The following is a 27,141-nucleotide window of genomic DNA, read 5'->3' as shown; positions in this document are numbered from 1 at the left end:
ATGTATAACTCACTCATAGCTTTAGAAGTTACTTAAAGATGTGCTCAGACTGCAGTCATGACTGCAACACAACATAGGCACATCCAAACCAAGTAGCTGGACACCAGCAGTCCAAATACAGCAGGATGAAGCTCAAAGTTATTTACCCTGCTTCTGAATGTAGTCTAATGGTGCTTCAGATAAGAGAACATTTGATTTTGTAAGCATTGAATTTGGCTCAAAGAAGTCTAGTAAAATTAACAGAGGAAAGGAATAATGCTTCCTGCTGGTATCCCTCCATCAAGCCCAGATGCTATTACTGTGAGAGAAACAGGAGCTAGGAATGCTGCTAGAAGCAGCCAACCCCATCTTGTGCTACTCCAGTGGGCCACAAGCAGCATCATCATTTTGTGCTCATCTACGGCAGATACAGGAGTCATCATTTAGCTGCTTGTAAAGCTATTCCATCATCTCCTCAGGAGACAACCTGGACTAAACTGTGCTGGGTACAGTGAGTGGTTCTGGTACCATACTGATTTAAGATTATTAGCTAATAATAAAATAAAAAAACAAGGAGGAAATAATTTGGCAGCTTTTAAACACAGCTCAAATACCATAAACTTGTATGGTAGGTAAGACCAAAGAAACTGTTAATATGGTTTAAACTTTCCTCCTGTGTGCTATAGTGCATTGAATTTTATTTACGTGTTATAATGTGGCCTATACAGGTGGTTTTTCTAATCCTTCACACTGATGGCTACAGTTTACTTTCCCCTCTCCATTTTAGTTTCAGCAGTGAAAGCCTAGAAAACTAACCCAAGTTGCAAAATATATCCTTAATTCAGCCATATTACCAGTTACTCCTTTGGTCATAACTTAAGTAATTACTCTGAGGATAAATAATGCATCAAGTGTCTTGAATTTTATTTACACAAGCAAAATCTTTTAAAAGCATAGTATTTAATTTTCAACTTTTATATCTCTTTTCATTAAGCCCATCTTAAAATGTTAGCTCACCAGGAGCAAGATCAGACCATGAGATAACACCTATTATCAGAATCTTACTGAATGCATTAGGTTCTTAAAACATAATATCAGATCCATTCCTAGATAAACAATATATATGTGGGAAGAGTAGTAAACTAGTGGTCACTACTACTTTGAATAGCCATCAAGTTTTCAGATACTAAAATGGGAAATACTTAAAAAATACTCCCTTTTCTCCACTGTCAATATGCAAGAATTTAGTCACCATAATTTCACCTAAAGTTACTATTATAGGCTTTTAAAAAGCCTCAAAAAATATTTCAGTGGAATAATAATGCTCCAGTCATCTGTTATCTTGTTCTTTTCCACCAGCCATGCTGAAATATTGTTAACATGGGCAGTTTGTGGAGGGTTTTCTAACTGTTGGATCAGTGTGCCACACTAACAGCAGGATTTTGTTTTTCATGCAAATACCAAACACACATACATAGGATTTGCACATTAGAAAACAATCTCATCCTTGCTTCCCCTCAAAATATTTCAAGTAATTATTTGTTAAAAGTATCTCTCATACAGAGGAACAGCTAGGAGAAAACCCGGTTGGTACTCTGTCTCTGACATTGGTCAATAGCAGATGCCTGGGAAACAAATGTAACAGGCAAATATGTAGTGGTACTTTCCCAGAATGTTCTTCCCAAACTCCAGCAAGTAGCCCATTTTTCAGTTATACATGTGACATCTGTGCATCTCCAAGGATTATTCTCCACCCCACCCCCCATCAACTTAGGCAGTTATTTTTTCCAATCTGTATTAACATGGATTTTAGTATGTGGAATAGTTTTGGATCTAAAGGAATTTAATCTTATGAATTTTTTGCAAATTTTAATCTGCTAATATTTTTTTCAATACACCTCCAGTTTCATTTGAAGATCCTAATTCTTGCACTGGAAGAAAAGTGAACAAATGCTCCCTACTCCTCTCCATCCCACCTACAGTTTGAATATTTTATACCTCCCCATTCAAAATTCCTTGGATGAAAAAAAAAAAACCCAACCATTTCAATTTACTATTGGTGTCTAGACACCAAAAGTGGGTGAGTAGGAATTAGCTATCATCCTCCTCCTTTGGGTCACAAATTGCACAGGCTGCTGAAGGTGACTAGGCAACAGCTAGAACTATATGAGAAGCAAAAGCAAGGGCACAAAGAAACAAGTCAGTTTTTGCTTCTGTCTTCCCTGGTAACTTTGTGTTTATTATGCCTTTAGCATTAGTTCAGTCAAGTCCTAATTCAGTCAGTTTTTTTTGTATCTCCTGGGTATGGCAAGAGATACAGGAAAGAAACATCCCAGTGTCTTTTGAAAGCTCTACGCAAATCTAAGACAAAAATTGCAGATAAATTCCCAAAACCCACCTTCTTTCCTCCACAAGTCACATTGACTGTAAAGAGGTCTGAAACCTGTTATCTGGAAGTCATTTTTACCTAAGAATACAGATCAAGAGCAAAAGGTGCCAGGATTATAAAGAATATTTTGTATGTCAAAAAAGAAAAAAGCATCACTAAGCTCTGAGTATTCTTCAGCTTCCAACTCAAAACAACTACTGGATCCTCGAATATAGGAAAGCATTGTTAAAAATGGATTTTAAAGAGCTATCTTCAATACCCATATTCCTGCTTTCTAAGGAAAAAAATGCATTCTAAGTGAAGGAAGCACTAAGTTTCCATGCATTGCTGCTCCCTCAAAGCTGTCCGCTAGTGCAGATGGCCAATACACAGTAGAATTATAGCCTTCTGTAATAATGCTACACAATCCCAAATTGTAGATGCTACTTGCTTTTGTGGACTTGAATACATATTAGGCAGAATTTAGCTTTTAACATGAAAACTGTCATAACATTAAAACAAACCTACATTTGAAATACTGTAGTAATATAAGAAATTGAAATTTAACAGCAAAACAAACTCAAAGCATTCCAAGAGACACAAAAATCAGCTAGCAGTATGACAAAGAGAAACTTTACAAAGTTTCACTTGAAATACAATTTAAACTTAAGCACTTCGGTCCTAAATCACAAAGTCTGTAAGACTGGAAACCACTTGCTTTTGTCTCCAAAGGTGTCTTGTGGTCTGCCAGTGTAGTTTGTGGGTAAGCATGTCAATTCTAATCTTTTGTACCACTCCTGTAATCTAGGTAACACATACAAGCCTTGCAACATCCAACAGGAAGCAGAGACAGCTGCTGTGTAATATATATAAAGTGACTGCATGTACAGTGGGGTAGTACATGAAATGCAGAACTTCAGCAGTTTATAAATCATTTAATTCCATTCAATTTGAATTAAAAGCAGAGTGGCAAACTATGAAGAACCTCCTCCTTTTTTCCCCAGTACGTGATTTATGTTGAAATAAGTAACAACTACTTCAAGATTTATCTTAGCCAGTTCTTCTTAAACTTTCAACTTTACTTAATGGAAACTCATAACAGTCTAAGCTTTCTACGTATTCTTTTCCACATACAGTAACTGCTTTGCTTCAGTACTGCCTACTGAAGTGAGATACTCTCTTGAATAGTAAAAATGTTTCACAAAATTTGCTTTCACTTAACATTTCAGTGTCTAATCAAAGGGAACCTCTATAAAGTACTAGCACTTACTGTGCCACCTGAGAGTATTTAACCCACAGTACAAATCTTGCAGTGCCTATATACTTGTGTCATTTATATTACATCAGTTAAAACACATTAACTGTAAGGTCAAGTCACAGAGTACAGTGCTCACCAGACCTTATTTCTCTTGTGCCAAAGACAGGACAACCAAGCCCGTGTGCTTACTGACAAGAGTAACAAAATTGCTTCACAGAAGTTGCAGCCTGTGAGGGCTGCACAATGGAAAAATATTTTAGGTTAAAATCCCACTAAGCTAGAAGTCAAGAATGCTGTAGAGATAGCTTTAAGAATGGAAGGGATATGGAGGAAGAAAGAAAATGCTACATAGAAAGATTTCAAGTAATGAAAAGAACAAGTGGCAATGAGACACATTTCTGAAAAGGCAGTGTCTAAGTCTAGTGCATATTAAAATCTCTGAAAAGTTTACGTCATGACTTCCTGTTTGAATCTGTGACAATGCTCAAAATTTCAGGTTTTCAAGCTAGTTTCCATCTTCAACAATAAAGCCATAAGGCATAAGCATCTAATAACTTTGTGCCCAATAAAGCAACTGCAGTCAATAAGGAGGAAAGGAAGTGCAGCACTAATCTGACACTGAATATACACAGCTTTTCACAGGATTAGCCATTGGCTAACTAGAAATAATGCAGTCTGAGTGTCCTTTCATTATGCACCAGCTGTTTTTCAAATGTTGATAGGTTGTGTAACAGATTAAAGGATAGTTGTCAGTAGCTTCCTAGGGAATTAACATAAAAATGACTGACATTTACTAAAGTTAAAAATTGCAAGTTAATAATTGATTTACATGCATGTGAACTCTGAGTGAAGTTATGGCTGCACTAAGAAATTTAAGAATGAATTCATCATTTTACATAGTATGTAAATTATATTAAATATTTTGATTCTAACCCATATTTGGTTACTCAAGTTAGTGCAGAGAAAGAGCTGCATGTGAGTAGATCCTGAGATGGTGTGCATAGAGCAGAAGGCTACATCACAAGCCTTGTTACAACACTCTCGGAACTCCAGCTTTTGTCTGTTTGCTCTCCTGAAGTGTTCATCAAATATGAGTTTAAGACCTACTGTGAAGTAGTCAATATACAATTCAGCTTACCATACTACAGAAATCCACTGGTTACATATAAGAGGAATCAGGCAGGTATCTTGTTAGAACAAACCAAAAATACAATGTAGTAATTCCATTTATAGCTATTTTCTTATTTGAAAGGTAAGAAAAAAGGCACCATCTTTTTCTATGTTATTTACCTTGTACATTTAATAGCAATGTGCCTAATCGGTTCAGTTTTGGATGCCATACTACCAGTTTCCAGTATGTGCAGTTTTACTCAGTAACAGGAACACAACTTGAATTTACTATGAATAAGTCTTCTTATAAAATGATTTGAGGATTGACTGTAGCATTATTCCCAAATGAGTAATAAAAGCATCTGAAAATTATCCTTTAGGCTGCAAGCTGCACTATATTTAAGATACATGCAAAATTTTGAGCTCAGAAAAGGAAGACCAAAATTAATCGGTGGACTCAGATTACAAAGGGCAATTGGTTGGAAGTTTGTAAAAGTATAAATAAAACTTTTTAAAAATAAAATTAATCATCTTAAATTATATGCAGAGTTCCAATACATAACTGATTCAGGTTACCACACTGGATGGTGTGAGAGAAGTATCTGAAAACTGAGTGTCAAGCTTTCCTCCACTACAAAGTCAAGAGGTGTCACAGCAGCAGCCTCTTGCATCTGTACTGTAGTAACTGCGCACACACCACCTTTTAGTGGACAAGACTCAGCTTTAGACCCTGGGCAGCAATAGCAACCTCTTTTTGCCGTTCTCTGGTGTTCCTTATTGGTATTCCTCACTGGTGTTCTAGGCTTGTCCTGACCCTGGCTACTAGTCTAGCTTGCAAACACTGATGGAACAGTAGATCTTTCACTGGAACTCTGCAATTAGGATGGATTCTGCTATTGCTTGATCATGGTACCATCACCATCTGACAGACAGATCCTATCACAGGGTAGAATTAAAGTATCTAGCCCCTCCAGGTTCCACTCATACAGTAACACATGCATTCAGGGTGCTGGCCAAAACACGAAAGAGTGTTTATCAGAAGGACAGAGTATGGACTTAGTTTGCAGTTACTTATATTCAATATAGGATCTGTTCATTATTTTGTTCCATCCTTCAGATGGAGAACCTGCAATTCTTCTGATGTATACTTCTGTAAAAATGCAGTACTGGAAAGAAAAAGAGTTCAGTAAGTGGAATCAAGATTGATGGCCATGCCAAGATATTTAATCTTGTTTCACACATACTCATCCCACCCCTACCTTAAACTATAACTTCTGCATTAATTTACGTCCAGTTTAAAGTTCCACAATTACAGTCTATTAGATGGTAACCACGCAGTCATCAAGAACTCTGTTCCTTTTACCAGTGCCTTTTACATGTTAACCAGTTGGAGGTTGTGGTCAGCATGTCACATACACCATCACCCTATCTTCAGGAAGATGAATTTGCAAATTTGTAACGTTTGTTTTAGCTTTTGCAGAAGTAGAATTGAAAAGCAGCTAGCCAAAAAGCAAAGAGCATGGTCATTAATGAATCTATACATGAAAACACTTCAGTGCAGATGTAAAAAAAAGTTGCTTTATTTAATTGGTATTGACTAAAGTATACTAATCCTAACATTTAGCAGTTAGTGGCAAACATTTTTGCCTCTTCCTCTTGCCATTTTTTTTTCCAGATTTTGCTGTTTCAGGAAATACTGCAAGTAAAGTTCTTTACTTAGCAGCTAAGTTAATCCAATACTTTATTATTATTTATTAGCACCAACTTACCTATAAATACTACATACTTTTCAGACTTAACCTTACATTAGCTCAAAATTAGCCCAGTGGGTTATGCTCAAAATAAAGGATTGTGCATGAAGTATTACTTTCCTTCCCAAGTTATTTAAAAAGTAGACAAATAGACATGTAACAGTAAGGGAAAAAAGTCATTAGTAAACAAGGACTTCCAGGCTTTAAGAAACTCTGTCTAAGGAAGCATTCAGAAATGCTGCCAAGATAGAACTTGTCTACTATGCACAGAGTTTCCTCCTACAGTTTCTATCTATCCTAGAACGAGGTACTTTGTTCCTATAGCGTTTACCTAGCTTGGAAATCAAAAGTAAAGCCACAAAGCACACATCTGGAAGAAGAGTGCTCTTCTACATGGAACTACTCAAACTCTGCTTTGTTGAAATTCATATTCTCCCTAGCTGATATTTTCTTTCAATCAAATTGAAATACTAATAAAGATTTGTCTAGACTTAACTGTTTAGGAATCACTGGTATTACTCAGAATTATCATTGTGCGTAATTGTGAGCTAACGAACCACATCATCTTTCCAACCTGTTCACACTAACTCAGACACATTAAACACATACACAGTTGTACGCCTTGATGACAACTGAGTTGCTCAGCCAGGCATATGACAGATGCTTGTCTAGAGAAAATTATGCCACAGCTTTCCAGCAGTAATTCTACTTTTCCTCCACAGCAGTTTCTTACCTTTTAAACCTACACTGAGCAGAAGGAAGAGTCAGTACAGTACTTTATTTATTCATAATGCAAAATTTCTGGCTTTCTGGGAATTCTACAAGCAACTTACTTTCTCATAGGGAACAAAGCAAGCTAGTTACAGTCCTTTAACGGAAAAAGCCAGGTTATTGATTTTTAAATTTGTTTCTAAGTGAGCTTAATGATTGGTAAAGGTGCTGTCTGATAGCTCTAGACACTATCCTCAACCTATAGCATAGACAGCATTCCAAGATCCGCCACTATGTTATAACTCTCAAGGGATTGGTCCTAAAAGGTTGAATCCACTGAACACTACCTACACTTAAATAAAGAAATGATGTATGTGTTTAACAAAAGCAAAAAGGCAACAAATAATTAGGTTATATTGCTCTATGATACTATGGTTTTAAGCAACAATATCAAAGCTGTATATTAGAAGGTATATAGAAACAGAAGCAGACTACAATAGAAAGATGACTAGGCATTTTGCATACAGAGTAGTATTAGGTAAATACATTTCTTCACAATGCCAAGATGAACTGAAATGAGCCAGTGAGCACAATAGTTACATAAGCCATTTTGGTTTCAGGACCTTCTGATCTTTTTAACTAAGAGAAAGTTACTACAACTATTAGAGCAAGGAAGTTTGAAAACAGAAATTTCATAGGTTGAAGGTTTTGGCAGTTTAAAACTTAAAAATCTGTTAACTGATATTAAGCAAGCATCCTTTTTCTTTTTAAGCAATCTCAGTATACAGCAAGAACAAAAAAAATCTGCACATGGACTCTTCTACTTGCACAAACGCAGTTTAGTTTCCAACTAAATTAGCCTTAAATGTTGTAGCACAAAGACATAGAGGGGCTTATTTTCATGCACACAGCTCCAAATGCAGTAAATGCAACACAGTGAAATATGATCAACTCATGAAATTAAGGACAAAAACAAGATGGAACAATAAATGCTGATCTCCTTTAATGTCAAATCACATAACAAGCAATTTTTTGTTCTCTTACCTCCCAGGATGAGGGCAAGATTCATGTATAAGAGTTTTATTGCATTCATTTAAAATAATGTATGTTGGCAAAATCAAGTACTGAAGCTGTAATAACTATTAGATAAGCAAAACCTGCTACAAATGAAAGACAGGACAAAAGGTGCATGTGATCAGAGACAGTAGTATTTTATCACTTACCTCATGATGCAGCTCAGCTATCTGATCTTTCAGTTCTCTGATGTACTGGTTAGAATCAGATTTATTAAGCTGCCCTTGAATTTTTCCTTCTTCTTTCTGTTTTGGTTAAAAAAAGAATCTTATTCAAATTATTCACAGATATACTATATTAAAAGAATCTTATTTTAACTGCATATTTTTGTCATTAGCAGAAGCTATTCAGACACCATCCAGCACTTTTCATCTGGTTGAAGTTACAGCAGGTATCTAGGGGTGTCAGTAGCTCAGACCAAGTGGATCCTTTCAACGCTAACCATACTATAGGCAGGATTCTATGGAGGAGCGTGAAGAATTAACAAAATTTCACGGGTAGAATGCACATCCAATGTACATGAGGTTGCACATGCAATTTAGTAAAGCATCTCTACAGAATATTATCAATCTATGGAACATATCTTAGTGCACATTATTTTCACTAACGTAAAGTTTTCCTTTAGTAACAAGGAATATCCCTTTGTTTCCAAGTGACAAGTAAACAAAACATGTTCTTCCCTTGCATTGTAGGACATGCACTGGGAAACACTACAAGACAAGCTTTCTTCTTCCCTAAAAAAGTTGTAACATATAAAATATTGTGGTATTTATCATATGGGAGTTCCAGAGAGCATAAGTGAAGAAAAATATATCCCCTAGCACCAGTGCCGTGAGAGGTACAGAAAAATTGGCAATTAAAAAAAGCCAGGAGATGAAGAATGCAAGATTCCCCTCATTTGTCAACCAAATGCAGGTCCTCAGTTTCAAGATGCTCAAGAAGGTGTCATCTGCACTTGAACGCCTGCAACACTAACTTTCAGCTAATGTCTAAAGGGAATCCTAATATGACTGAACCAAACTTGGCATATCTGAGATAAATAACCACCCTTGATGGAGAAGGCAGCCCATATCTTCAGTTTGCTATAAGTCAAGAGCAGCATTGGCTGTGTTTTTCCCAGATGAGTAATTTCTGAAGCAGACACCTTTAGAGGGCAGAAGAACTTTGATTTTATATAAATCTTATATAACTTTTAGAATGAAAGGTATTAACTGTTCCTCAAAATACAAGACAAAAAGCTTTAACGGAAAGGCTTAAAACATCCCTCTGAAATATCAACACCAGGACATGAGGAAGAGGGACAACATATCCCCTTCCAAACTTTTGTGCTGCATGAAGAAAACAACCTCAAGCAATGTCAGCATTGGCAAGCAATTTCTCTAATTTCAGTCTTTGTATTTCTTGCAGCAAGGTATGCATTACAATATTACTAAAAAAAATAAAACTTTATAATATTCACTATTAATTCACAGAATCTGCGACATGGAGGCATAAGATCCTTTAATGCATAATTCCATACTGAACCTAGTTTCCAAGGCAACTTACGGCTCAAATTCACAAAAAAATTATTAACATTAAAAACGTTACTAATTGTTCCTGTCCTAAATAGGTTAAAAATATCCCCAAACACCCATCTCTTCATTAGGATGACTATTGGTACTGGAGAAACCAGAACAGAAGCAACATAACCTGCAGACTAAAAATAGTGCTGTTTACATCAGTATATAGAAAAAGCTTTGTTGCTGTCATAAACTAAGATTCCAGACAATGAGAATGACTTGATCTCTTGTGGTAGCAGGAATATATGGGAGAAATGCTTGTCCCAGTCCTTTCCCACTGTTTGAAACCCTGACTTTTCCACTTAAGCCTCTTGTTCTATGGACTCCAAATTACTATGTAACCATACACTATAGTATCAAAAAGCAAGAGTAAAGCAAGGTTTTACCATAGATAGAAGATAGATGCCATAGCCCTTTTAAAATGAAAGTGTAATAAATGGCTGAGCTTACATTCAAGCTGGGTGCACAAGAGGACATGAAACAGGCATTCCCAAATTAAGTCAGTATAAACTAACAGCAGAGGCAATAATATTTACTAGCTTAAGTTTGGCACTGCACAAATAGCTGAAAGCTGTTAGTGTATGCCATATAGAGTATACCATATTGGGAGTTAAAAGTTTTCATTATATTTAAGTGGTTTTATTGTTACTTTTTATTCCATAAATAATATTGTAAAGTTAATGCAGATTATCACAGAATAATTTGACATATGTATTTGCTCATGGAAGAACTGACTTTAGCTCAAATCGGTTGGAGCTAAATGCAGGGCATAAGCCTGGCTTGCAAGATCCTTGTTATTAGTGAAGGGCAAATAAGTTTCAGTTTTCCTTTCAGAACTACAGATTTTGTAGAGCTGGCAATTCACAAAAATGCATTTAGCACACAAAAGGAGCCCTGCAATGTCATTTCTTTGACAAGTATGTTTGTAGAAAGAGTCATGCTGTAACTTCCTCTTGCAACATTCAAAACACTAGGGGTCAGAAGCTGATCCTTTTAACTGGCTGCAACAGAAGTCAGGTATTTCCAGCTAACTAAAAAAACCCATGTTCTATAAGCTACAAAGTCTGTCTACAGTGGGTAAATTGGAAGGATGACATAGGAGAAATTTTAGGTGGAGGTATCAGTCTTCTTCACAGCTGCTGTTCATCTCTAAGTAAGAGCAAAGATATATTCTACTTTTGTTTTTAATAAGCTAAGTTGATCATATCATTAATTTAGTTATTTAAAAGACACTCATGCAGGTGCAGTAGCAAACCACTGGAAAACATGCAGGGGTCAGGCACTATAGCATTAAAATATTTTTTAATTCTCACCAAAATCATCTAATTTAGAGAATAAATAAGTAGACAGCTGAAAGTTTACGTATTTCTAAGGAACCAAAACATTTATTTTATAAAAAGTAGTTTTATCTGTCAGATTATGATCTTTAAGTTACCCAACATTCTTTAAAACTGTGAGAAGAGATTGATATTTTTCATCAATACATATATTTTCATACATGTACAAAATATTACTATGATCTGCAAAATTTTCACTTTCCAGTCACATTTCATATTTGCATTAAGTTCAGATTACTTTCTAGTAATTTCCAGCTTCTGATGAGCATTTGTTAAGTCTAATGCAAATTCTAATGTGAGCAACTTAAATTTGGTAGTAATATTCTTTAACACTAGTTTGTCATTAGGGCAGCTTGACAGAAGTCAAAAAGAAAAATTGTTGGCAGGAAAAGCTTCAACATGGCAGTTCCTTTTAACATGACAGAAAGCAATATTAACAGCTTTCCCTACTATCTGTTGGTATCTGTCAAAGGCTTTTCCCAAAAATTCTGTAGTTCTGGATTTGCTTCTCAACCTACCCTAGAATATAGGACATGTTATCTACTACTTCCTGATTATCATAAAAAACCCCCTATTTCTTACTCTTTTTTCAGGTGATATTAATATCATCCTCAAGTCTCTTTTAAGGAATATTGTCAGTGTGTGTATCCTGAGATAGTGAAAACCACCACTGCAAAACAAACCCTATGTTCAGGCAGGTCAGAGTCCTACTTGTACATCCTAATTATAGATAACACTAGATTAGTGCCAAAGCACAGCTATATGCTACTGTGATTGGTGAAAGTCCCAGAGACAGCAAGCACACTCATACTCCAAACATTTATCAACATACATGGAGACTCCAGAAAAGATTTCATGTTTCATTTAGTAGCTTAATTAAAGAAAGCTTAAGCAGCTTCAGCTTGGATTTTTTGGTTTCAAATATAATACCATATTATATAAATTTAATTTTTAACTCTTGAGACTGAGTCATGAGGCAGCTGAGATTGTTAGAGTAACCATTTGTTCTTAGTTCAGAATCTGAATCAAACTTGGCCAAGAAATAGAAGGACAGGGAATTAGCTAGGTTGTAAGTGACATAAAAATGGGACAGGAATTGAAGAGTGAAGATACAACAGGTACTGAATGGAACTGAAACAAAAAGGTAAGGACCTCAGACAACACCAGTGATTCTTGCAGATTTCATCTTCAGCCCACTATCTGCAGGATATGGCTGTTGCATTTAGTTAGTTGATGTACTGCAGGGCAACTGAAGATTATTATCTTCCAGGAATAACTACTAGCCCTCTACCATTCATTTGCTTCTCTGGAGATGCATGTTTTCCATTCTTCCTGCTGTACTGCAGCCATCCTTCCTATTATAAACCTCTAAAGAACAGATTAATTAATTAATTTCTCCTCCTGAGGATCCAACAGCATATATTGAAATGGTTTCTAGGCTTAGGCAGGAAGAAATCAGTCTTGTATGGATTAAGTCTTGTCTGGCCTCAGCCACCTCATACGAAGAAGCAGCTACGGCAGATGGAAGATCAACTACTAAGATCAAAGGATAACTTGAGTTGGGGAAAAGAGGGCTACTTGCCCAAAGGACAGAAGCCTGCACTCTCCATGGTCCAACCCCAACAGCCAGGTAGGTGAGAACTCACATTGACACATTCTTGATAATCCTATTATTATTACTAGCTTCTTGCTTCAAGTTTTGAGCCATGCAGATGTGCTGGAAAACACATGCTATCAGGGCAAAGGACTTACAAACTGTCTTCTGTAAAACCACCAAGGGAAAAGGGAGCTGACTGCTGACTACCCTGCTCAGGGTCCTTCTATATTCTGAATTTGGCTTTAACTTTCAAACATTTTTATACACTTAAAACCTCAGGGTTTCTGTTTCTATTAAATTACGTTTTCATATGCTCTGGTCCAGCTTCCACATAAGTTACTAGACAGCCCCACTGACATAAGAAAAATTAAATTGCTTTCATGTTGCTTGAGTTAATTTATTGAATTCTTCCTGTTGTAGCATTTACTTCAGTAGGAACTGGGCACTTCAGTCTGCATTAGTTTTATACTGTGCTTGAATAGTTTTGTACTACTGTGCTTGAGTAGTTTTGTACTACTGTGCTTGAGTAGTTTTGTACTTCTGAAGAAAACTCAGATCAACTTCAAAAGTGAATGCTGACTCCACTTATAATTTAAAAGTCTTTAAGGTATGAACCTTTTAAAAGGTAATAGCAATTAGTTTGCTAAAAAGCAATTAGTAATCTCTCTTTTTTTTTTAATCTAAGATTATACACATAGGATGTGGGTTGTTGGTTTGGGTTTTTTTGAGGGGGAGCACTATTACAGAAAATCTGTGGTATTTGGGGAGGTCACGACAAGGAAGAATAGCTGGTCTCCAGGCAAATACTAGCTACTTTAAGTTTAAAATGAATATGCAGTGAAAAAGCCAGATAACATAAACTTGCAGTCATATGTGAACTAATCTCTGCATCAATTTCCCTGGGGTACTGCTTCTGCAGATCAAAAAAGCAGATGCTAGAACAGAACTCACTTAAGCCCCTTCAGTTTTGGAAGCTCTCACCTCTCATCCTGCTCTGAAGTACTAGAGTTACTGTACTTGCACGCATATCAAGAGCTACACTGAGAGCTCCTGAGAAGAAAAATCTGTTCCCTAAAAATTTGCTTCTTAAAATGAGGAAAAATTCTGCCCACCAAAAAGTATCAGTTGAGATTCATGGCTGTAGTATCGTACTTAAATCCTCCTTTGTCTGGCTAAGAGAAAACCAGCTTTTCTATACCTTCAAAAGAAGCAGCAGCTAGTCTCAAGAAACACACCTGATGCCAACTGAGAACTACTGAGCATATGGAGACCTTCCAAATTCAATCAGCACAGGATCAGGGTGCACAGCTGGCAACACAAGAGTGCAGGGACAGACTGCTTCACAGAACACTAATCTTAAATACCTGAAACCATTACTGTGTAGTACCCCCCCAAAATGAACTAGAGTAGTCATGATAAAGTTTAAATAATAAATCAATTACTGGAAACCACCTGGAACACACTGGAGGCCTTAAGCCTTGCATTTGCTGCTCGACCAAGAAAGTATAAGATACAGCAGATCCATGTAATCAAATTTCAGTTGCAGGTATTTCATCCCAAGAGGAGCACAAGCAAAGTTTTCACAAACACTCTTGATGATCAGAGAGTAGGAAAAGACATACATGTCAACAAGAGAATAGGCCATTTTAAATAATAAGAAAGCATCTAGGGTTGTCTTCACTTTAATAACTGCGAACTTAAACACACAGAAAAACAAACCTGATGGTTTTATAGGCACACAAAATCCAGGCACATCAGACTGTTGCTATTCCGCAGATAACAGTGTATCATCTTTACTAAAATGTCTAAAGCATAGGACATTTCCTTAACACCCTTAGCCTGATCTCTTCCGACTTAGAAATATTTACTTGGTAACAATCTCTCTCAGCTTTTTTCAGGGGAGGCTTTTAAATTCTTACTCTGTGGCAAAAGACACTGCATTGAAAATGTAAATGAAGTTTATTCAGAAATGTACATGTGGTAACTAGTGTCCTTTCAGTGACTTTACAGTGACTCATTCTAGACTTTCAAAAAACACATCGCTAACATCACACACACCACTATTGATAAGAGTAAAAAAGTTTCCTGTAATTTGAAAAGATGGAAACAATTTCTTTACTCAACAGTCACTACTTGGAAGAGTTATTAAACAGAGGTCATAGAAAGGCTTCATTCTAACGAAATAGTGCTATAAGTTTAAAGTGTGGGGGAGAGAACTAGCACAATCATGGATTTCCTTTACACTTGTTCTCAAAGCAGCTTTGACATGGTTAGAGATAGGGTAAATGTGACAAAATTCTCTGAATCTGCCAGGAAACACATCAGGAGGAAGTGATATTACCCTGTCCAGATCAATGTAACGAAGAGAAGAATGAATTCTTATAAGATAGTTTTTAAGATTACTCAGACCTAAAAACTTTTCTACATTGTAAGTGTGCTCTGTACCTCCCCAATCCAAACCAGCTGTGGATAATTTTAAGAGGATGCTACAAGTCACCAGCCTGCACAGAAACAGAGGGAGAGGGATTAAGCTGCTGAGCAGAGACTACAGCTGACCCAGCTCTGCTTCCTCAATCTGTCTATACTTTCATTGGCCTAGTGCTCCTCACACTAGCCAGCTGATTGACTCTAGCTTGTAACTGATTTGACCTTGCCTAATTTCTCTAAAACCTCTTTTTCTCTCATTTAATCTGTCCTTCCTTCACTACTGCAGGGAAAACTTTTTTTTTTAAATACCAAAACAAACCCAACACCCCCCCCCCAACCCAAAACAACACCAAGGGACCAACGCAATTGCCCACATGCAATCAGAAGGATCACTTGCTATTAGGCCAGAAGTGTAGTGAAACCTGGTAGACTTTTCTTGCTAGCTTTAGGAAAGCACATGCAAGCTAAAAGCAATAGGGTTTTAAAGGCTTATATTAAGAAGTTAAAATCATTTGCTTGTTGCAGTTTGAAGCTATCAGACCAGTTCAGCTGAAAACAAGACTAATTCCCTAAGGAAACAAACCTGAGGTTTTGCTAATTGACTATAGACAAAATGAGACAATACCCATTCTTTAGCCCTGGCTCTCTGTATGTTACAAAAGGATGGGACAAGAAGGGTCAGAGAGTGCATGTAGCTTAGCCAAAACAAGTCAGTTATAAGATGTGAACCTCTAAACTTTTCGAGAAAGAACATATCATATTGAAGACAACAGCTTCTCCCTGGTGTGGAGATACAAAAAAATAGCAGCCCAGTCACCCAAAATCCATCCTTCATTTGTTAATAATTTGCTCAAATGTCCTGCTCAAAGCCCAGAAGCCTGCTAAATACTTGAGCCATATTTGCTTCCCAAGGGTTTTATAAGCTGAACTGGCAAGTGAGAGAAAAAGAAAGAGGATAGAGGACAAAACAAAGGCTGACAAAGTAAACCTTTGCTTATACATAACTTCAGGGATTTTCTTTGTCATTTCTGGGGCTTAGGTATATGCAACATAAGCTGAGCTTCAGTTACTTCAGCAAAATTACACAAAATTACACAAGTGTAACAACTCATACATTTCTTTTGTTGAAGAATATCCATCATGTATTGGACTATTCTTTATACTTCAATATGCTTACACAAAAGTTTAAAAGCTTAGCATTGGGAACTGAATGCCTGACCAAGATGACATTCAGAATATATAAAAAAATAACTTCCTAACATAACAAAATGACACCTTACTGCAGAATTACATCTACTATTAAATGTTAGAGTTCTATCTCCCTCTCTGTCATTATTACTAACCAAAACTAAGAGTGACCCAGAAACTGTGATTTAAATCTAGCATTTGTGTGTGTAACGTCAGATCAGTTCTTATGTGGGAGTAGTGATACTCTGCGTTCCAAATTTAACACCAGTGTCTTGCACCTACACCTACATGAACATTTAAAAGAAAACTGCACAATTTTGATGAAGCATTGCTATGGACTATGTGGACCTGGCACTGAATCCCAAGAGCTTCTTAGAAAAGCACCACCCCCCTCAAAAAAAAGGAAGGTTATGTTGTAAGTTAACTTCCTCCCTATTTGCAATGCTCCATGTTAAAAGCACAATTACTTTGAGACTGACAACCACGCTCCAAGACCGGCTAAACGTATTTATGGTATTAAATATTGTATTTCAAGTCATTAAGGCAAGTCCAGATTAGAAGGCCCTCTGCTCCCCACACCAGGTCACAGCAATTCCAGTGACAAGCTCAATGGAAGAGAACAGGAAGGCAGCTCTTTCTCCAATGAGGAAGAAGTTATCCAGATTTTCTATTTCCTTAAAAAGTGGCTTTTGTTTAAGCTCTATTACAAGTTGCATGTTTTATAGTTTACAAGCTTTGGTAACTAAGGCTTTCCAACTCCATAATTAATTTTTTTTGGTGCAGGTGTTTCAGAGGCCTTTGAGCATGAGTGCCCAAAACAGAAGTTTTGATCATAAGTTTCATATTTGCTGGCAAAACACATTGGTCAAAAATATCTGTTTGCTTACAGAATCTTAGCAAAAAAAAATATCTGTCACAGCCCAATAAAAGCATTTCAAGTCACATGTAGTGTCAAAACGAAGTACATTGACATTAGAGGAACTTATTTCTACTAAATCACTTTTGTTTTATATGTCTTCATACAGTTAACAATCAAAACCTGTATTTCACAGCTGAAGGAGTTGTATTTCAGGCTACTATTAGTTTGAGATCAATAGTTCACCAAAAGCCTAACAGGCAAACTCATTAAATTCGAAACATGAACTACAGCTGCAGAATGACCTCATACATTCAGACTGTATACAAAGAAGACACAGCCATTCTCATTTGTACAGAAAATCAAGAATCTTACTAAAAGACTCCAGATCAAAAAATCATTAACAGGTAATCATCTAGGAACACCACAAAGATTGGAACTTGAAATGCACTTTAGCTAGAAACAAAAAAAAAAAGCCACCTAGAACATGAGAAAAACGGAAAAGCATAACTAAAGATTGCATCATGCATGGTAGTAATTGTGAAAAGGAAGGAGAGATTATGTGGATAAACAACTGAACATGAGACAGTGCAGTATCATGACAAAACAGGGACAGTGTAATCTTTAGATGTATTAGCCAGAGTCATGAAATAGAGTATGTTCCTGCACTTAACTGCTTTACCTGTCTCATTACAAGATATTATGAAAATCTGCATGCAATTCTGGTACACATAGCTTAAGCAAAAATATGGAAAGGGAATAGGAGCTATAAAATGATTAAGCGCTGATGATTTGATCAAACAGAAAACCAAGTTAGATGTATTTACATTTCAAAATGAACACAATTCTAATTGGGTGACAACTATCAAAAAAACAACTGATCATTATGGGATTCACCATTTCTTCATTTTATGAAATCAAGACCAGAGTACTTTTTGGGAGACCTACATCAGTCTAACAATGGAAGCAGGATGGCATTTAAAGTCTGTGCTAAAGTAAAAATAATGCAAAATGAATACTGGCTCCTCATCTTCAAAAGTCATATTGCTTGAAGTAACCTTTAAACTTTTTTTTTTTTTGAGTAGAAGATTGACCTAAACTCAGCTATTCTCTTGTTATCTTACTGGATGATAAATGATTCATATGCAATGCTTGCTGTACTTATCTAAGTATGTCTAATGTACTTATCACAGCATTATCTAAGCATTATGTGATTAAAAGAAATGATTGCTTTATCTTCTAATAAATTTAGTGCCTGCTGCACTACAGGAAAAAATATTCGAAGTGAAAATTCTTTATGCAAGCTCCTTTAAATTTATTTGTACATTCCATATATGAGGAGATGAAAAAGATGCAAGTAGTTGAGAAATCATAGGGAAAAGGCAGCTTTGACACAATACAGTAAAATCACAACCTTGAAGGAAAGATTTCAGAAGACACACACTACCAATACCAGTTTTAAAAAGAGGTAAACTAGAGAGTAACTAGCTTGTAACTTAGGAATAATAACCAAGAAAACCTTTGCAGATTGGCACAGCAGAATTTGGACAGGACAACAGCATGTAAGTATAGGAAGGACAGACTACAGTAAGGCATCATGATTTCTCAAAGCCAAGAAAATATAAAGAACAGTGATTTGTGGTTCTCTCAAGGGAGCAGTGAGTTCATTGAACAGTGAAAGCTCCACAAGGAACTGAAAGCATAAGGAACAACACAGAGGCCAAAGGCTGCATCTTCAGATCCTACAGTGACATGGTACCAGTAAGTAACATTTCTGGTTTCAAGATTTACATAAGGGGAGTAAGAGGTTTACAACAAATCCTCCAATATTGGTCATAGCAGAAGAGCAAGCACAGAAAAGAATGGTTGCTGGAATCAAAATGTGTGGTGTTTTTTTTGTTTGGTTTTTTTTTTTTTTTTTTTTACAGAGGATGTTTTCAATCTATTATTTGGTAAAAATTACCAATTACAAGACAAAAAACAAATATAGAAGTCAGATTTTAAGAGAGTGTTGCCTGTAGCACGGTGCTTGTACAGAAGTAATTAACAACAGCTCACAAGTATGCCCATAAGACAGATTTAAGGCCTTTGCTTATAAAGGAGGCATGTTCAACAATATAGCATTATCCCACTTTGAAAAACAGTGCTTTGTATTCACAGTAGGTTAGTAAGGAAAGAAAGTGGAGGAAGAAGAAAAACCACAGAGTACAAAAAGTAATCAGTATCAAATCACACATTTAATGCCATCACTTGTTACCTGGATTTCTAATTCAGCAATGTGCTGTTGGAGTTCGGCCACAGCTGCAATGCGGTCTGCCTCACGGAGCCGTACTGCCATCACTTCTTCTTTACTCTGAAAGCAGTAATAGATTGAAGCTAACAAATAATATCAGTTTCAACTGATTAAAGCCTGTGCACTGTTTTTACCCAGAGTCATGTAAGTAAAGAAAATTTAATACACTGCTGTGTGAAATATCATACCTATTGATAAGACATATTTTAAAGAACCCAAATTTAATTTTAACCCATAGAATTGTGTTGTCACCTAATATCAATTCTAAAAAAACCATCTGTGTGGTTTTGAAAACATGCTGTTATCAATGTCCAGAAGACAGCTGTCTTGTGGTCCAGAAATATTATATTGTAAATTAAGAAAAAGTATCAACATAAACCCAGCTCATGCTTCAACTTCTAGCTTCTATATAAGAAACAGCAAAGCTACACAAGAGTTACATATTTCATCATTCTCTGTCTAAAAAAAAGAATTAAAAACAGACACAAAAGCACAGATAATTCTCAACATCATTTAAGTCCAGGTATCTTAGCCATAGCATACAACGAAGATTTGCAAGACAGTTTAGAATAAAATTCTAATGCCTGTAACCTACAATCAGACTCCTGGTATAAGTTTAACCTAAAAATGCCTACAAGTGATAGGTGATTTGAGTTTGGACAAGAGAGAAGGAAATTGCCTTATTTCTGTTTTATGAGGCAAGTCCTCAAGACTTCAGAGCACAAAGCAATTAACATTGTCAGCAGCTTGGTACAACCACAGAGAGAGAACAGTGATAGATACTGAGTGAGCAATACTTTCAGCTGGTGTGCAAATAATTCTAAGGAAGAGACAGACTAGGCTCAGGTACACCTTTTGTGACACTGCTGTAACTCTGGAACTGATTTACAGTAACTACAGTTTGCAGTATTTCAGTTATTTGAATGTATGCTTCAAACTGACAGTACTTAGCCACCCTTCATTAGACAGTTTGGTTCAGACTGAATTGAACATGCCAAAGCTTATCTATAGTAGCAACTTGAAAACATGCTGTTTGATTTCTTTAAAAAAAAAAAGATTCCTGTAATGAAGGTACATCATCTACAGCATTTGTAATCAGTGGAGTCCATTTCAGAGGAATCCATCATGTGCTAGCCAGAGTTTAGACATTATTGCTAAATTCTGCTGCATGATTGCTCGAATGAAGCCAAAACCCACAAGTCCACAGGATTGCATGTATTTAACCGAAAGCTAAGGGACAGACTAGCTTGGTTTGACTTTGGTATCCGAGATGAGTCAATAGTGTTGCTCTAGATTGCACTGATGCTTTATCTCTGAAACAGAGCATGTTCTCAATAATGACCACAAAACTTGATATGGTAAGACAGACAAGACTGGGGTGGGGGACAAATCTTATGTTGTAAATTCTTTAGCAAAGCTGATTAGAAAGATCAGTTCTGTGTGTCAAGAAACAATTTTTAATTAAGTCTTTGCTGTAGAAGCAGTAGTCAGATAAAGAGGAAGAAACATAACTACACACCAGTGACAGAAAACAGTTGCCATATAGGTGGTATGAGATGCAACTTGCTACAAAAAGTTTAATGTCTATTTACATACTTTAAGCTATCCTTTAAAGAAAAATAAAAGCTCCAGAAATAACGTACCAGTTCTTTTGCATAGAAAACACAACTGGGGAGTTGAAAAATCCAAACATATCTTTTTTTGACACACCTCTTCAAGCAGAAATATTGCTACTTAGCCAAGATGTAGTGACAAATAAAACTAGAGCATGATTTTGGATGACTTGAAACAATAGGGAGAAAAATCAAGCATCGGTTTCTAATGGAATTGGAAATAATAAACTTGCTAGATTTAAGGAGATGCAAGATGGAACTTTTTAAAATATTTAGTGCTACAAAAACTTAGCATTTGTCTGTATTGCTCTATGACATTACCTGAAAGACTACTGAAGCCTTCTTCACCAGTTTTGAATACAAAGCTGTTGTATCAGTAACATATTAAATAGCTTTATTTCAGGTATTTACACAGCATTACTGTCTTTTCAATTCAACCTACCTGCTATTATCTGCATTTGAAGCCAAATCTAAGTTGGTAGCAATACTATTTAAAGTTATAGATGCTGAACCTATTTCTACAAGGACTATAAATATGACAAGTCTGCTGTTACTGCTGGAGGCTAGTCCTTCACACTTGTAACAAATACCTTACATAGTAATCATAGGACACAGTTTCTTGTACATGTAGTTAGTATAAAAAAAAAGCCAGTAACATTGCAAGGCTTTGGATTGACAAGTATAACAGTGTTTCTCTTTCTACTTTAAATTTCAGCTTTTTTTTCTCCTTTCAATTCACTTTAAAATTTAAAATCTCACTTTCCTCACACAGTGAAATAACCTTAAACAATCCCACACAGGAATTTCCTTCATTTATTGTGATACAGAGGTGGGGAGACAGGAACTTAAAATAGTCTCTTCTATAACAAGAAAAAGGGAAAGCATTTGGCATGAATCTTAGATTAAGCAAAAATCACGCTTCTAGTAGTTTGAATGTGGAGAACAAGGGACGGGAAACAGAATGACAATCCTTGCGATTAAACTGTCAGAGGACAATGGCTTTTTATATCCTCTCATTTTCCACTTAACTATATCTTATCGTATAGTTAGATTTTGAAATTGAAAAGTTTTTCATAAGTTTGAAACAGCAACAGGAAGCTCAATACCACATTATGTCCCATTTAAAGAGCGGGAGAACACTTACATATATTGTTTAACATGGCTTAATTTTTGACAACACAGCATTCTTATTAAATCTGTAAAACATTGCTGAATTGTTTGTATAAATTATTAGAGAATGAAAGTTCACAACAAGTATCAGAAGTAGAGGGGAAAAGAGAGTATGAGGGGAAACTACATTGCAGAAAGATAGTTTCCAACAAGTTAAATTTGAGCATCTTTAGATACAGTTAGCAAAAACCCTTGTGTATTTAAACAGTACAGGAGTCTATATGGTAAGCATCATTACAAAGAAGTCACAGTCTAGCTCACAGTTAAACAGTAGAACTGCAGGTAACATACAGATCAAATTGGTAATATTTCATTTTACATCATATACATCAACTTGGAAAACATGTTGCAATGGAAACAGTAATATTCTTCCTATCAGTGACTGCAAAACAAGTTTCAGGATGTAATGTTAGTGTATGTCAGTACCACTATTTCACTGGCTATTGACCACTGCTACTTTCAGAGAATCTCTAAAAAAAAAATCTGACTGGTGCTCTGTCTATTACTATCACACTTTTCTCTAACCCATGTTAGAACACAACTTTGCAAGCAAATTATCCCAGTCAGAGTAGTCATGTGTATCAACTCATTAGTCAAGTTAGACATGTTACTGGTTTTATAGTCAAGATAAAGACTTCAGAATATTAAATGCACCCTCTCAATCTCTTAAGCATTAATGAGGACCTTCAGGATTAAAAACCAATCAAAGAAATTATGGGTTATATGAAAAGACACATCACCATGATTGTGACTATTGAAAAAGATCAGTAAGAATAATCTCAACATTAAAAAGTAGCACTTAGGAAACCAGTGATTATTCAACAAAAGACTATTCAGACATCTTTTGGAAATAAGATTTAAGTAAAAAGTTGTTTTCATGTTTCTAGAAAATAATAAATTATAGTGATTTGTCAACTAATACTGCCCTTTTCTGAAATAAGTATCTGTAGCAATTTCAGGAAAATTTTCATCTAAGTTAAGAGAAAAAAGCTTGTAAGACTTATCCTTTATTTCTTGTCCATATTATGTGTGCACAAGTTAAAGACAAGTTATTAGTAAATGGTTAGGGATTTAGTTACAAGATTAACTAATTAAGCCTCAGATACAAGCATCAGATTGGGCTCTCTTTTGTGCATTAACAGTACTAAAAATGACTCTTTTGCCCAGTGTTTTTGGGTTTTCCCCTTAAAGTCCAGTTGCTATTAGGCAATGACTACTGTAACACTCCCTTCTGTAGACCTCTCCCGTCAAATACTACTTTCACTCCCTTTTTTTGAACCTAAACTAATCCTGCAGTAATAGTCAGTGTTGAAGTAATGAACCTCTTCTGTCACTAAAGACAGAATACACAGTAATCAGAATCTGTTGTGTAAGACTGTCTTTTTATGTATTATACACAAACGCTTTTCAGAGTAGAACCACACTTTAAAGTAAAAGTCTATCTTTGTGGGACCACAAAGAAGCAGCTCTGTCAAAACCTCAAGTGATTTTTGTGAGATGGTAAATTCAAGATGATATTGTCAAATCCGCAAAAGAAAGTTTTGGTTTTGGGATTTCTACTTCTCAATTAAGACACAATTCTATCCAATAATAGCAGACAAGACTAAAAAGTGCGTATACGTTAGCACACAAATAGTCTATTCAATGTTGTTTACCTTGCATTCAATCTCTGCTTGTCTACGTTTTGCTTCATTCAACTGAGCAAGAAGTCCTTTGTTCTGTGCAGAAAGATACTGTACCTTCCCCTGTAGGTTGGTAACCTCTTGCTCTGCCCTTCGTAAATGGTTACTATTGATCTGATTCTGAAATTTATGACAAAAAAGGAAAGAAAATGTTAAGGAAAGATCTTTGATATTAATTTAACTCTGAAGTCTGACAAGAAAACAGACATTCACAATTAAAAATTCTGATGAAGCAAGCATTCAGAATTTTCCAAATATAATCAGAAAAATTTGGATGACATTTGGTTTATGACTAGGATATTCAAATTCCTTTTAAACAGATGACTTATTGTAAGAACATTATTGTAGAGCTCCTGTACATATGTTTTTGGGTTTTTTTTTTCCAATCTCTTGATTAGGTAAGGCAAAGATTTTGTGAATTTGTACCCTAACTACAGCAACAAGTTGATGCATCCAAGAAACTTCAGGTATGTCAGAAATACTACGTGCACATTTCTGTCCAGTGAATTCCTGAGAGTAACATGGCACCCTAATTAAGATCCAACCTAGAGGTCTTGTGACTTTAATACGTATAATTCACACAGCAGGATACCTATGCCCTCTACTGACTGAAATAAAAACACAGATAGGAAAAAGCAACAAAACAAAAGCACTTGTTAACTAGTGAAACAGTGTTAACACTTCAATGAAAGTTTTAAAAGTTAAGGCAAGAGGAAACTTATTCACTTGGTATAGAAAAAGTGGTGCCTCCATCAGAAATAAGCCACCACGTGCCTTGCAGGTAGCTCATCTCTTCAGCAGCACATCCTTACATGCCCTCCTGGTTTCTGGGACTGGTTTGTCAAGTTTTTTTGTCTGTTTAGCCTTTTGGATGCACAGGTCTCCAAGTAACAGTTACATTTAGCAGCTATTTCATGGGAAGATTTCTCAAAAGCCTGTTACAAATACTTCTCAATCACCAGCACACTGTACCTATTGATTCAGTTGAGAGTTCACTAATATAATATGAACTCACCAACTTTACTGCACTTTGATTTCAGATTTGTTTGCTTAAAAACAACTTATTCCATAGTTGCACAAAAAAAAATCTTGGCAGACAAGTTATTTTTGTCTTTTCTGCACAAATCTCAGCAATGGTGAATCACACTTATTTCCTGCAACATGAAAGGTAAAGCTTCTGATGAAAAACCCAACAACATGAAGCTGTTTTGCTCAGAGTCCACACTTGAGTAACTAGATTCATGACCTCAGTGGATAATCCAGTATAGGCAACTTCACAAGAACAAAACCACTGTCATTTAAAGAATTAGAATTACTATTATCAGAATCATCAATTAGGCTTGTAAATTTTTAAACACCTTAAATGTACTTTTGTTGTTAGACCAGTTACATTTTAATGAATTAAGATTCACACACATTCACAGAGTCTACCAATTAGTCCAAATTAGAAATTCAGAAAGCATAGTCCTGGAAAAGACAAGGAAGAGACATTAAAGTAAGTCTTTAGGCATTAAAGCACTAGATTCTCCCTCTTACTCTAACAGCACTAAAAAAAGTGCATTTTGGAATTAAGTCATGCCTGTAGATGGTAAAGATCATCATTGGATATCTACCATTTGACACCAATTTGCAAGCATTCAGCTCAATTCACACATGCTAGCATTCAATAACATACATACCTGTGTTTCCATCTCCATCATTCTTTGTTTGGTCTCTTTCAGTTCAGCCTGAGTTTCTGCTTCTCTCAGTCGGACTGTCATCAGCTCATCCTGTAGCTCATTCACTGTGTTTTTTCTGGGAGGATCTTTCCATCTCCCAGTGGTACGAGCTAGATGACGCTAAAAAAATAGCATGCCATTGCTGATAATGCCTGCTCTTTCCTGGTGTTTTCTTATTTCATTTAAGGTCTCAGAGTTATATGGGGACAAGCTGCTATAGTGCTCCTGTTTGTCCTAAAAACTAGAAACCCATGCAAACTTACTAGTTTTAGGAAGAGACAATTAAAAGGCTGAAGACAGTAATTCCCAGCTACAGTAAGTCAGTGAATTGCAAGTATATCCTGAGGCTTTTGCCTGTTTCTAGCCCTTATTAACATTTAGTGAAGTAGGAGTACTGATCAGGTACTTCCTTTCTACCAGAATGGTTAGCCGGTAGCACAGGCTCTCTACCATCTGTAACAACTAGGGATCAATTTCTAACACACTTTTGAAGCAAAATTTCTTGTGGCAGCTGTGTTTAGAGATTTTCTCACCTCAGCGGCTTGATCCACAATCACTAGTTTCTACTTGATCTCTACATCTCAAAATGACGTAGTCTTTTGCTTTCATTGAAAATAAAAATTGTTAAAAGTGCATCACTACCCATACCTGCCAGTGTTCCTCCAAATCTTTGACTTGCTGCCGTAGTTCTTTGAGACCTGTCAGAGCTTCTGCTTCTCTTAATTTTACTGCAATCAGTTCTTCTTGTAGTCTAGCAAGATTTTCCTCATCAGGGAGAGAGCTGTTCCTCTGCAACAAGGACCATCCTCTTAAATATGTATTTGAATAAAATTGTGCTTAGCAAGACCCACTCCAAGAACATAGACATGGAATGATAACTCTTATTACTAACCAAACTTTCTTAATTATGCATACCTTGCAAAATAAAATCCCTCAAAAATCTAAGTTCCTAGATATAGCAAGTATGAATATCTTCCAAGTGCCAACTACAGAAAAAATTGACAAGGTATTCTGACTTCCAGACTTCCCTGGATAGTATCCCTAACAAAGCATTTACACTATTTGCACACATCATCAAATATATGGAGAGAAGTCTGAAAGATTTTGAGCTAGTTGATAAAAGTAAAGCAAATGAGGAACTGAAATCACACTTTTAGAGTTATAACTTTTATTTAGACTTACAGGAAAGCTAATAAATTAAAACATTTTGAGAAGTAGGTCATCCACCTTTGAAAAGGAGATATGTTGACAACAGAACCATCCATTAATATTTATAAACAACAACCAGTCAAGAAAAGGTCTTACAGATGAAAGTGCATGGATGTTTATAAAAAACATGAGAGAAAAAAGTAGAAAGACTAGAGAAAGCAAAACAGAAAACAGGAAGACAGACAGCACAAGGGACTCGGTGAATGTAAAACTGGTGAAAGCATAATAATAGAAATTGAGT

The 27,141-nt window shown here is 36.0% G+C and overlaps 1 protein-coding gene across 8 annotated transcripts in view; it reads right to left on the bottom strand.

Moving 5' to 3' along the window:
- EVI5 (ecotropic viral integration site 5) overlaps window positions 1-27,141 on the bottom strand; it is an 81,454-nt gene that overhangs the window by 15,066 nt on the left and 39,247 nt on the right. For all 8 annotated transcript variants that reach the window (XM_054834334.1, XM_054834331.1, XM_054834335.1 and 5 more), the window contains 5 exons: window positions 26,340-26,480; window positions 25,653-25,811; window positions 23,947-24,093; window positions 19,473-19,568; window positions 8,401-8,496 (listed from right to left, as the gene is read on the bottom strand). In XM_054834334.1, coding sequence (XP_054690309.1) covers window positions 8,401-8,496; window positions 19,473-19,568; window positions 23,947-24,093; window positions 25,653-25,811; window positions 26,340-26,480 — 639 coding nt within the window. The remainder of the gene's footprint in view (window positions 1-8,400; window positions 8,497-19,472; window positions 19,569-23,946; window positions 24,094-25,652; window positions 25,812-26,339; window positions 26,481-27,141) is intronic.

Source organism: Grus americana, chromosome 8 (assembly GCF_028858705.1).
Source record: "Grus americana isolate bGruAme1 chromosome 8, bGruAme1.mat, whole genome shotgun sequence".
NCBI classification, from domain to species: Eukaryota; Metazoa; Chordata; class Aves; order Gruiformes; family Gruidae; genus Grus; species Grus americana.
The sequence above is the reverse complement of the archived record's forward strand: the minus strand, read 5'-3'. Positions and strand labels throughout refer to the sequence as shown.